General features: G+C 36.1%; 1 protein-coding gene across 4 annotated transcripts in view; it reads left to right on the top strand.

Annotated features, from left to right (window-relative positions):
- PCLO (piccolo presynaptic cytomatrix protein) overlaps window positions 1-12,201 on the top strand; it is a 166,896-nt gene that overhangs the window by 83,891 nt on the left and 70,804 nt on the right. For 3 of the 4 annotated variants that reach the window (XM_067746086.1, XM_067746084.1, XM_067746087.1), the window contains exons 11-12: window positions 1,817-1,941; window positions 10,835-10,861. In XM_067746086.1, the coding sequence (XP_067602187.1) occupies window positions 1,817-1,941; window positions 10,835-10,861 (152 nt within the window). The remainder of the gene's footprint in view (window positions 1-1,816; window positions 1,942-10,834; window positions 10,862-12,201) is intronic. The other variant, XM_067746085.1, reaches the window with a different exon arrangement.

Below are 12,201 nucleotides of genomic sequence, written 5' to 3'. Positions count from 1 at the left end.
AAAATACTATGTGTTCTCATTCATAATATCTCCTTCTCTCTGCTCATTTTTTTAAACTTCTTGCTCATGGGCCAATATGTGCTGTTTCTTTTTGGCTTGTTGTTTTTATTTGTCCTTATTTTATTTTCCTTTCCCTTCAGTCGTTATATTTAATTCTATAGTGGAAATTTACTCTAATAATTTTCCGTCTTCACACCCAGGTTATTTTCTTTTCTTTTCCTTTTTTTTGGGGGGGGATATTTTCTTATGACAGTGATTTCAATTTTTTACATTTTATCTTTTGTCTTTCAGCAAAACCTTATTCCAAATGAAACCTTATGTAAACACCCAAACAATGAATTACCAGCATGGCGTAGCTCTGGTTGAGGGTTACTGGGGGCATCTCATTCTCTCTCAGATGTAACCTCCAAGCAACTCTAAGTGTTCTCTAAGGCACCAAATTTACAGAGTACATTTTGGAAAGCACTCTCTTAGGGTAGCCTGCAAATCTCAGTTTCAATAAGAAATGATTTTACTGCCTTACCAGTTAAAAGTGGACTTTCAGGCTAGCAGAGAAAGGAGAAAATTGAAAAGAATTTCTCCTTAAAGATTTGGAAGCCATTCTAAACCTCAGTGAAATTAATTGCAGAATAATTCTTCTATTTCAGTACTCCGTTAGAGCACAGTTACTGCAGTTCTAAACTTTTCATTTCTCCTCTTCCTTCACAGCCCTTTGTTTCATGTTTCATATTGCTTCCATGATAGTCAGAGAGACTCTGGGCCTTTCTATACTGAGGAAAGCAAAGATTTGTTTTCTGCCACAAAACATAACCAGATCAAGATTATGCTGAAATTAGGAAATTATTTTAATCATTAACATGAAGATTATCTCATCTAAATTATTCCATTTTCAACATAAACATAGCATATCTGTTTTGTATGATTATAAAAAATACATTCATTTTTTATTTATGGATTTTCTTTTTCAAAATATAGATCCCTTCCCTTCTGTTATTTGATAAACAGAAAGAGCAACAAACAGAATTGTCTTATTCTAAATGATGCCAAAAGAATCTTTCATTTTTAATGGTGAAAAATTAGTTAATTTGATTATTTTGAATCATGCAGGCTTCTCAAATATTAATTTGAATTGTAAGCCTTTTACTATTCAGTGACAGTTTTACAACAGCCATTAAGCATCTATGAGACAGTGCCTCTTCTTTTCTCTTCAGCTTCTAAAATTAAAGAACAATATTTCATTTTCTTAGCATCACTATTAAGAAAGCACGCACAGAAAGAATAGCTATAGGTTTATCAGCTAATGTAATATAGGAAGGGATAAAATCTACACATTCTTAAATATTCTTACAATTCAGTACTAACATCTTTGTCTTTAAATAATGTTTCCACCCACTGCTAATTACTTGATGAAATGCAAAAGATATTTTCTAATAAATCCATCAATTAGTTAATCTATTTTCAAAATTCTGCCAATTGTATTTATGAATGTTAACATTTCTGATTTTCCTAAGAGTACAAATTTAGTTTAAAAATGGAACTAGCATTCACTGTGTGATTATCCTAAATGAATTTTTGACAGGCCAGAACTTTCACCGTAGAAAGAATGAACAGCACATTTACTAGTAATTAATGTGTGCCTGGGAGTTGCCAATTAAATTAGACATTAACTGGTCTGTTCAGTTTCAAATAAAATGAAAGTAGCAGTTGATGCTTCTTATGAGAACTTTTTTTAAATACTGTAAAATACTGAATAATTATTATATGTTTTTTATACAAAAAAACATAATGTTCATGGAATATTTTCTGTCCCTTTAAGCTTCAAATCAACTATGATCTTGGAAATCTCATAATACATATTCTCCAAGCAAGAAACCTTGTCGCTCGAGACAACAATGGTTACTCAGACCCCTTTGTTAAAGTGTACCTTCTTCCAGGGCGAGGGTAAGTAAAGAAGCACTATATTCTTAGTATTGTAAATATTGCCCTGTGGTTTAAAAAATAGTGATAGTGTCTTCTGGTCTCTAATTTAAGGAGTTTAATATCTTTTCCTTAGTTTTATCTACATGTCATATTTATTTATTTCCAATTAGTAAGTAAGGTGGAATTAAAAATTTGTAATTAGGCCTTAAAGGGTTTTAGGAGAGCCATGATGGTAACAAAACCTGACTGGATGAGAACACATCAGTATTTCAATTCTGGAAAGCACTTGTGCTATGACCAATCAGGTAGACAGTAAAATCATTTCAGGAATTATTTGTGGAAGATTTAAAGAATTAGTTTACTTTTCAAAATGTATTTGTGAAACCAGTGTTCAAGGACTAATCAGTTAGTCTTTTATAGGATGTGTATTATTCAATACATTAAATGTTCATTAACTGACTTGATATATTATTATTCATATGCATATTTTCAAATGGGTGTTTTAAAATTATAAAATAAAGCTTTAGTTAGCATCTATCGCCTCATACAGGTAAAATAAAATGAAAGGAAAAAAAATCTCCTTGTGGTGAGGTCTTAGGATCTACTGTCTTAATAATGAGATAAACAATATATTTAGTCAGAAGACACAATTAGCAATCATGAAGACAGGTCAATTGAGTTTGTTTAGTTTAAGGTACAGAAAGAAAAAAGAATGAACGAAAGGGAACAATGCCTTAGAAACCTAGGATATCATAAAGTATACGAACATACACAGAGAGGCAATTCCAAGAGGAGAGAAAGAGGCAAGGGCAGAAAACATTTCTGAAGAAATAATGGCAAAAGATTTCTCACATTTGTTGGAAAAAATCTGCACAGCCAAGAAGCTCAACAAAATCCAATCAGGATAAACAGAAAAAAATTATACCAGGTCTCTTCTTAATCATACTATCAAAATCCACAGACAGAATCTTGAAAGAAGCAAGAGAAGTGGCTCATCATATCCAAGGGATCCTCTATAAGATAAACAACTAATTGCCAATCAGAAACCATGGAGCCCAGAAGGTAGGGAGATGACATAATCAGTGTACTAAAGGAAAAAGATGGTCCACAAGAATTCTGTATCCAGCAAAACTGTCCTTCAAAAATAAAGACTTTTTTTTTTAATAAATAAGACATTGGAGAGGACCTTCAAGATGCCAGAGGAGTAAGACATGGAGATCACCTTCCTCCCCACAGATACATCAAAAATACATCTACATGTGGAACAACTCCTACAGAACACCTACTGAATGCTGGCAGAAGACCTCAGACTTCCCAAAAGAACAGAGGGAGACCTACATGCAGAGACGGGGCCAAATCCAAAGCAGAACACCAGGAGCTGTGTGAACAGAGAAGCAAAAGGGAAATTTCTCCACGCAGCCTCAGGAGCAGCGGGTTAAATCTCCACAGTCAACGTGATGTACCCGGCATCTGTGGAATACCTGAATAGACAATGAGTCATCCCAAAGTTGAGGCAGTGGACTTTGGGAGCAACTGTAGACTTAGGGTTTGCTATATGCAACTGACCAGTTTCTGACTTTTTTTTTTTTTTTTTGTGGTACGCGGGCCTCTCACTGTTGTGGCCTACTCTCCCGTTGCGGAGCACAGGCTCCGGACGCGCAGGCTCAGCGGCCATGGCTCACGGGCCCAGCCGCTCTGCGGCATGTGGGATCTTCCGGGACCGGGGCATGAACCCATGTCCCCTGCATCGGCAGGCGGACTCTCAACCACTGCGCCACCAGGGAAGCCCCCAGTTTCTGACTTTTATGTTTACCTTAGTTTAGTTTTTAGCGCTTGTTATCACTGGTAGATTTGTTTATTGGTTTGGTTGCTCTCTTCTTTTTTTATTATGTATTTATTTTTTTATTTTAATAATATTGTTTTAATTTTTTATTTTAATAATTTTATTTATTTTCTTTCTTTCTTTCTTTCTTTCTTTCTTTCTTTCTTTCTTTCTTTCTTTCTTTCTTCCTTCCTTCCTGCCTGCCTGCCTTCCTTCCTTCCTTCCTTCCTTCCTTCCTTCCTTCCTTTCTTCCTTTCTTCCTTTCTTTCTTTCTTTTTTTCTCCCTTTTATTCTGAGCCGTTTGGCTAAGAGGGTGTTGGTGCTCTGGCTGGCTGTCAGGCCTAAGCCTCTGAGGTGGGAGAGACAGGTTCAGGACATTGGACTATGAGAGACCTCCCAGCTCCATTAATCAGCAAGAGCTCTCCCAGGGATCTCTGTCTCAACGCTAATATCCATCTCCACTCAACGACCAGCAAGCTCCAGTGCTGTAAACCCCATGCCAAACAACTAGCAAGACAGGAACACAACCGCACCCATTAGCAGAGAGGCTGCCTGAAATCATAATAAGTTCACAGACACCCCAAAACACACCACCAGACCCTGTCCTGCCCATCAGAAAGATAAGATCCAGCCTTATCCACCAGAACACAGGCACCAGTCCCCTCCTCCAGGAAGCATACACAACCCACTGAGCCAACCTTACCCACTGGGGCAGACACCAAAAGCAGCAGGAACTATGAACCTGCAACCTGTGAAAAGGAGACCCCAAATACAGTAAGTTAAGCAAAATGAGAAGACAGAGAAATATGCACCAGATGAAGGAGAAAGGTATATACCCACCAGACCAAACAAATGAAGAGGAAATAGGCAGTCTACCTGAAAAAGAATTCAGATGATAGTAAAGATGATCCCAAATCTTGGAAATAGAGTGGAGAAAATAAAAGAACTGTTTAATAAGGACCTAGAAGAACTGAAGAGCAAACAGTGATGAACAGCACAATAAATGAAATTAAAAATTCTCTAGAAGGAATCAATAGCAGAATAACTGAGGCAGAAGAACAGATAAATGACCTGGAAGATAAAATGGTGGAAATAACTACTGCAGAGCAGAATAAAGAATAAAAATGAAAAGAATTGAGGACAGTCTCAGAGACCTCTGGGACAACATTAAACACACCAATATTCGAATTATAGGGGTCCCAGAAAAAGAAGAGAAAAAGAAAGGGACTGAGAAAATATTTGAAGAGATTATAGTTGGAAACTTCCCTAATATGGGAAATGAAATAGTCAATCAAGTCCAGGAAGTGCAGAGAGTCCCATACAGGATAAATCCAAGGAGAAACACTCCAAGACACATATTAATCAATCTATCAAAAATTAAATACAAAGAAAATATACTGAAAGCAGCAAGGGAAAAGCAACAAATAGCATACAAGGGAATCCCCATAAGGTTAACAGCTGATCTTTCAGCAGAAACTCTGCAAGCCAGAAGGGAGTGGCAGGACATATTTAAAGTGATGAAACGGAAAAACCTACAACCAAGATTACTCTACCCAGCAAGGATCTCATTCAGATTTAATGGAGAAATTAAAACCTTTACAGACAAGCAAAAGCTGAGAGAGTTCAGCACCACCAAACCAGCTTTACAACAAATGCTAAAGGAACTTCTCTAGGCAGGAAACACAAGAGAAGGAAAAGACCTACAATAACAAAGCCAAAACAATTAAGAAAATGGGAATAGGAACATATGTATCGATAATTACCTTAAATATAAATGGATTAAATGCTCCAGCCAAAAGACATAGACTGCCTGAATGGCTACAAAAACAAGACCCGTATATATGCTGTCTACAAGAGACCCACTTCAGACCTAGGGACATGTACAGACTGTAAGAGTGTTGATGGAAAAACATATTCCATGCAAATGGAAATCGAAAGCTGGAGTAGCAATTCTCATATCAGACAAAATAGACTTTAAAATAATAACTATTACAAGAGACAAAGAAGGACACTACATAACAATCAAGGGATCGATCCTCAAAGAAGATATAACAATTGTAAATATTTATGCACCCAACATAGGAGCACCTCAATACATAAGGCAAACGCTAACAGCCATAAAAGGGGAAATCAACAGTAACACAATCATAGTAGGAGACTTTAACACACCACTTTCACCAATGGACAGATCATCCAAAAGGAAAATGAATAAGGAAACAGAAGCTTTAAATGACACATTAAACAAGATGGATTTGATTGATATTTATAGGACACTCCATCCAAAAACAACAGAGTACACTTTCTTCTCAAGTGCTCATGGAACATTCTCCAGGATAGATAGTATCTTGGGTCACAAAACAAGCTTTGGTAAATTTAAGAAAATTGAAATCATGTCAAGTATCTTTTCTGACCACAACGCTATGAAACTAGAAATCAGCTACAGGGAAAAAACTATAAAAAATACAAACACGTGGAGGCTACGCAATACGCTACTAAATAACCACACGAGATCACTGAAGAAATCAAAGAGGAAGTCCAAAAATGCCTAGAAACAAATGACAATGAAAACACGACAACCCAAAACCTATGGGATCCAGCAAAAGCAGTTCTAAGAGGGAAGTTCATAGCAATACGATCCTACCTCAAAAAGCAAGAAAAATCTCAAATAAACAACCTAACCTTACACCTAAAGCAATTAGAGAAAGAAGAACAAAAAGCTGCCAAAGTTAGCAGAAGGAAAGAAACCATAAAGATCAGATCAGAAATAAATGAAAAAGAAATGAAGGAAACAATAGCAAGGATCAATAAAACTAAAAGCTGGCTCGTTGAGAAGATAAACGAAATTAATAAACCTTTAGCCAGACTCATCAAGAAAAAAAGGGAGAAGACTCAAATCAATAGAATTAGAAATGAAAAAGGAGAAGTAACAACTCACACTGCAAAAATACAAAGGATTATGAGAGATTGCTACAAGCAACTATATGCCAATGAAATGGACAACCTGGAAGAAATGGACAAATTCTTAGAGAAGCACAGCCTTCTGAGACTGAACCAGGAAGAAGTAGAAAATATGAACAGACCAATCACAAGCACTGAAATTGAAACTGATTAAAAATCTTCCAACAAACAAAAGCCCAGGACCAGATGGCTTCACAGGCAAATTCTATCAAACATTTACAGAAGAGCTAACACCTATCCTTCTCAAAATCTTCCAAGATATAGCAGAGGGAAGAACACTCCCAAACTCATTCCACAAGGCCACCATCACCTTGATACCAAAACCAGACAAAGATGTCACAGAAAAAGAAAACTATAGGCCAATATCACTGATGAATAGAGGTGCAAAAATCCTCAACAAAATACTAGCAAACAGAATCCAACAGCACATTAAAAGGATCGTACACCATGATCAAGTGGGGTTTATCTCAGGAATGCAAGGATTCTTCAATATATGCAAATTAATCAATGTGATACACCATATTAACCAGTTGAAGGGAAAAAAACATACGATACTCTCAATAGATGCAGAAAAAGCTTTTGACAAAATTCAACACACATTTTTGATAAAAACTCTCCAGAAAGTAGGCAGAGAGGAAACTTACCTCAACATAATAAAGGCCATATATGACAAACCCACAGCCAACATTGTTCTCAATGGTGAAAAATTGAAACCATTTCCTCTAAGATCAGGAACATGATAAGGTTTCCCACTCTCACCACTATTATTCAACACAGTTTTGGAAGTTTTAGCCACAGCAGTCAGAGACGAAAAAGAAATAAAAGGAATCCATATCGGAGAAGAAGAAGTAAACTGTCACTGTTTGCAGATGACATGATACTATACATAGAGAATCCTAAAGATGCTACCAGAGAACTACTAGAGCTAGCCAGTGAATTTGGTAAAATTGCAGGATACAAAGTTAATGCACAGAAATCTTTTGCAATCCTATACACTAATGCTGAAAAATCTGAAAGAGAAATTAAGGAAACACTCCTATTTACCACTGCAACAAAAAGAATTAAATACCTAGGAATAAACCTACCTAAGGAGGCAGAAGACCTGTATTCAGAAAAGTATAAGACACTGATGAAAGAAATTAAAGATGATACAAACAGATGGAGAGATAGACCATGTTCTTGGATTGGAAGAATCAACATTGTGAAAATGACTATTGTACCCGAAGCAATCTACAGGTTCAATGCAATCCCTGTCAAACTACCAATGGCATTTTTCACTGAACTAGAACAAAAAATTTCACAATTTGTATGGAAACACAAAAGACCCTGAATAGCCAAAGCAATCTTGAGGAAGAAAAACGGAGCTGGAGGAATCAGGCTCCCTGACTTCAGACTCTACTGCAAGGCTACAGTCATCAAGACAGTATGGTTCTGGCACAAAAACAGAAATATAGATCAATGGAACAGGATAGAAAGCCCAGAGATAAACCCATGCACATATTGTCATGTTATCTTTGATAAGGAGGCAAGAATATACAATGGAGAAAAGACAGCCTCTTCATTAAGTGGTGCTGGCAAAACTGGACAGCTACATGTAAAAGAATGAAATTAGAACACTCCCTAACACCATATAAAAAAATAAACTCAAAGTGGATTAAAGACCTAAATATAAGGCCAGACACTATAAAACTTTTAGAGGAAAATATAGGCAGAACACTCTATGACATAAATCACAGCAAGATCCTTTTTGACCCACATCATTGAGAAATGGAAATAAAAACAAAAATAAACAAGTGGGACCTAATGAAACTTAAAACCTTTTGCACAGCAAAGGAAACCACAAACAAGATGAAAAGACAACCCTCAGAATGGGAGAAAATATTTGCCAATGAGGCAACTGACAACGAATTAATCTCCAAAATATACAAGCAGGTCATGCAGCTCAATATCAAAAAAACCCAACCCAAACCAAAAATGGACAGAAGTCCTAAGTAGACATTTCTCCAAAGAAGATATACCAATTGCCAGCAAACACATGAAAGGATGTTCAACATCACTAATCATTAGAGAAATGCAAATCAAAACTACAATGAGGTATCACCGCACACTGGTCAGAATGGCCATCATCAAAAAATCTACAAACAATAAATGCTGGAGAGGGTGTGGAGAAAAGGGAACCCTCCTACACTTCATGGGAATGCAAATTGATACAGCCACTTGGAGAACAGTGTGGACGTTCCATAAAAAACTAAAAATAGAACTACCATATGATCCATCAATCCCACTCCTGGGCATATACCCTGAGAAAACCATAACTCAAAAAGAGTCATGTACCACAAGATTCATTGCAGCACTAGTTATAAGAGCCAGGACATGGAAGCAACCTAAGTGTCCATAGACAGATGAATGGATAAAGAAGATGTGGCACATATATACAATGGAATATTACTTAGCCATAAAAAGAAACAAAATTGAGTTATTTGTAATGAGGTGGATGGACCTAGAGTCTGTCATGCAGAGTGAAGTAAGTCAGAAAGGAAAACAAGTACTGTATCCTTACACATATATATGGAATCTAAAAAAAAAAAATGATTCTGAAGAACCTAGGTGCAGGACAGGAATAAAGACACAGACATAGAGAATGGACTTAAGGACATGGCAAGCGGGAAGGGTAAGTTGTGACGAAGTGAGAGAGTGGCATCAACATATATACACTACCAAATGTAAAATAGATAGCTAAGGGGAAGCAGCCGTGTAGCCCAGGGAGATCAGATTGGTGTTTTGTGACCAGCTACAGGGGTGGGATAGGGAGGGTGGGAGGGAGATACAAGTGGGAGGGGATATGGGGATAGAAATATGCCTATAGCTGATTCACTTTGTTATATACCAGAAACTAACACAACAATGTAAAGCAATTATACTCCAGTAAAGATGTTAAATAAATGCCAGAAGAACAAATAAATAAGACATTGCCAGAAGAACAAATCTGAGAAACAGTTTTTTTCCCAGCTGAGTTGCCCTTCGAGAAATATTAAAGAGAATTCTGCAGGCTGAAATGAATTTAATTCATACACTACCAACTAGCCATATAGAACAGGAAAGGGAATTTTTTATTTTATGTTAGTTTATATCTTTATGTAGTAGTTATAACTGTAATTTGTCTACCTTTTTGATGTATAGTTGATTTATAATGTTGCATTAGTTTGTAGTATACAGCAAAGTGATTGTTATACATATATATGTATATATATTCTTTTTCATATTCTTTTCCATCATAGTTTATTACAAGATATTGAATATAGTTTCCTGTGCTACACAGTATGACCTTGTTGTTTATATATTTTATATGTAGTAGTTTGTATCTACTAATCTAAAACTCCTTATTTATCCCTCATCCCACCACTTTTTTTTTTAACATGAATATAACAAAGTGATAACTTCATTCTGCCTTTGATTTGGGTCATTAGACCTTCAGTGTTATTTAATGACAGTATTATGGGACAAGAGGAAATGACTGCCAAGGGTATATCTCCAATCAGCATTTGCTAATGAATGAATGAAAATAAAGCACTGTCTTTTATTTTCTATCTTCTTTAATATCCTAGTATCACCTTTTATACTATAAGAGAGTAGTTATCCTTTATTTGTTACAGGATATGTTTCCATTAGACTGTTGCAAACTTGAATAACTGGAAAGGTCAGGCAGGTGGCATGAATATGTCAATCCATTCTGGAGTAGGTAACAGAGAAAGTGTTGAAACTATAGTGAAATGAAGAGTGAGGTCCCACCTAAAGCTATCCCCGTGCCATTTGTCAAACAAAATATGCCTTCTGGGTGGAATTTGACCAAAAAGCAGGCTAATGTGCTTACTCGTATTCAATTCCTAGCCCTTTCATTAAATTACTCTTAATTATTACAGTGGCCAAGACCTTGGAATTTACTACACTTGTGAGGTATTATTTTCACTTTAGTTCTAAGATTATTTTCTGCCTCATGTTGTTAATATATTATGGTATAGCTCCTCTAGTTTTTATTCTCACATTTTCTTCCTTATTTCTGTTCCTAACTTTTTTCTTCCTGTCTTTCCTACTTTCCTGCTGTATCCTTCATTCTCGCTCTTGGAATCAATGCAGTCAAGTCATGGTTGTCCAGAATGCAAGGTAGAGTTGGTTCTCTTTCAGTGTCACCCTTCAATGAAATGTCTAGAGTTCTCTTGTTTGCCTTTTAAGTACATTCACCTGCAGTTCAACTTCGGCTGTAATTTTTATTTTTCTACATGTTGGTATCAGTTGAATTAGGCTAATAGCAGACTATTCTGACCACAACATTATTACTAAATATGTGTAGCAGGTATGTGCATTGGAGCCCAGAAAAGTAGAAAAGAGCAAAAACATAGAAAGGTATGAATAAGGAACTATCACTTTGAAATGAGATATAACTAAAGTTTTCATTTATAATTTGTCTGCTAAAATTCATTTAGCTTCTCTTGCAAAAATTATGGCTCAGATTCTTCTGAGTCTTCTATGACAACCAAACAAATAAATCTAGTCATTTTTCAAAAGGAATTAACTGATCTTCTGGATGACCAGTACTAGGTGTGTATGTCATCTTAAAGATGATAGCTGTCTGGTCTTTTACCCTCACTTAGACCTGATATTGAAACATTTTCATGCCTTTATACCTTCTCTACCACAAAATTATTGCTGTGTAATATAGGATGCCATAATCTGCCTGCTCTAGGGTGTTAGCAACAGCATAAGAGCAACCTCCTTGGTTTGTCTGTTTTCTGCTAGAGCATGTTGCATCATTACATTGTCAGCTAAGGATATTTCTCAACACATAGCCAAAAGCATTTTTTTGCACATCTCATTGCATTGTAAATTAAATGTGTTATTTAATTCGGGAGGTGAATCTTGTACCATCTGAAGCAACAGGGTGATGGGAATTTTAGTCCCACCCAGAATATTAGTGGTACAGGATTTTTGTCTGTGACATTAAAATTCAGCATCTTTACTAAACCTGACAAGCTGTTGCCCAAAAGAGGCAGTTTCTGATTTGTAAAGGCTTAAATATTTAAATATCTCAAAGAATAGTATTAGTCAGTACAACCTTTCTGGTGCCCAGAAACTTCCTGTTTCTTTGCAACCACATAATTATGGCAACCAGTAAAATTTGATACTGAGAAAGGTTGCTTGTTATGACTGGCTCTCTCATCTTCAGATCTCTCAGACTGATACGCGAAATGAGTTTTGTTTCAAAGAGATAGTGTCATTTTAGAACAAACGTTATCAGTCACTTTATTCAGAAGCTTCTCTCTTTTATCCAGAGAAACCAGGGGGAAATTGTCAGAATGATAATGATTGTCTATATTTAACTTAGAACGTGTTTTCTGTAAATGTAAATAATGGTCGAAATAATCTGGGATGTATTAGATTACAATTTAGAAGATCTAGAGTCACTTTCTCATCATATCTTTCATCTTGAAATCACTTTCATCATC

The sequence above is a fragment of the Pseudorca crassidens genome, chromosome 8 (assembly GCF_039906515.1).
Source record: "Pseudorca crassidens isolate mPseCra1 chromosome 8, mPseCra1.hap1, whole genome shotgun sequence".
In the NCBI taxonomy this organism is placed as follows: domain Eukaryota; kingdom Metazoa; phylum Chordata; class Mammalia; order Artiodactyla; family Delphinidae; genus Pseudorca; species Pseudorca crassidens.
Note: the sequence above shows the minus strand (reverse complement) of the source record. Positions and strands in the feature narration are given on the sequence as shown.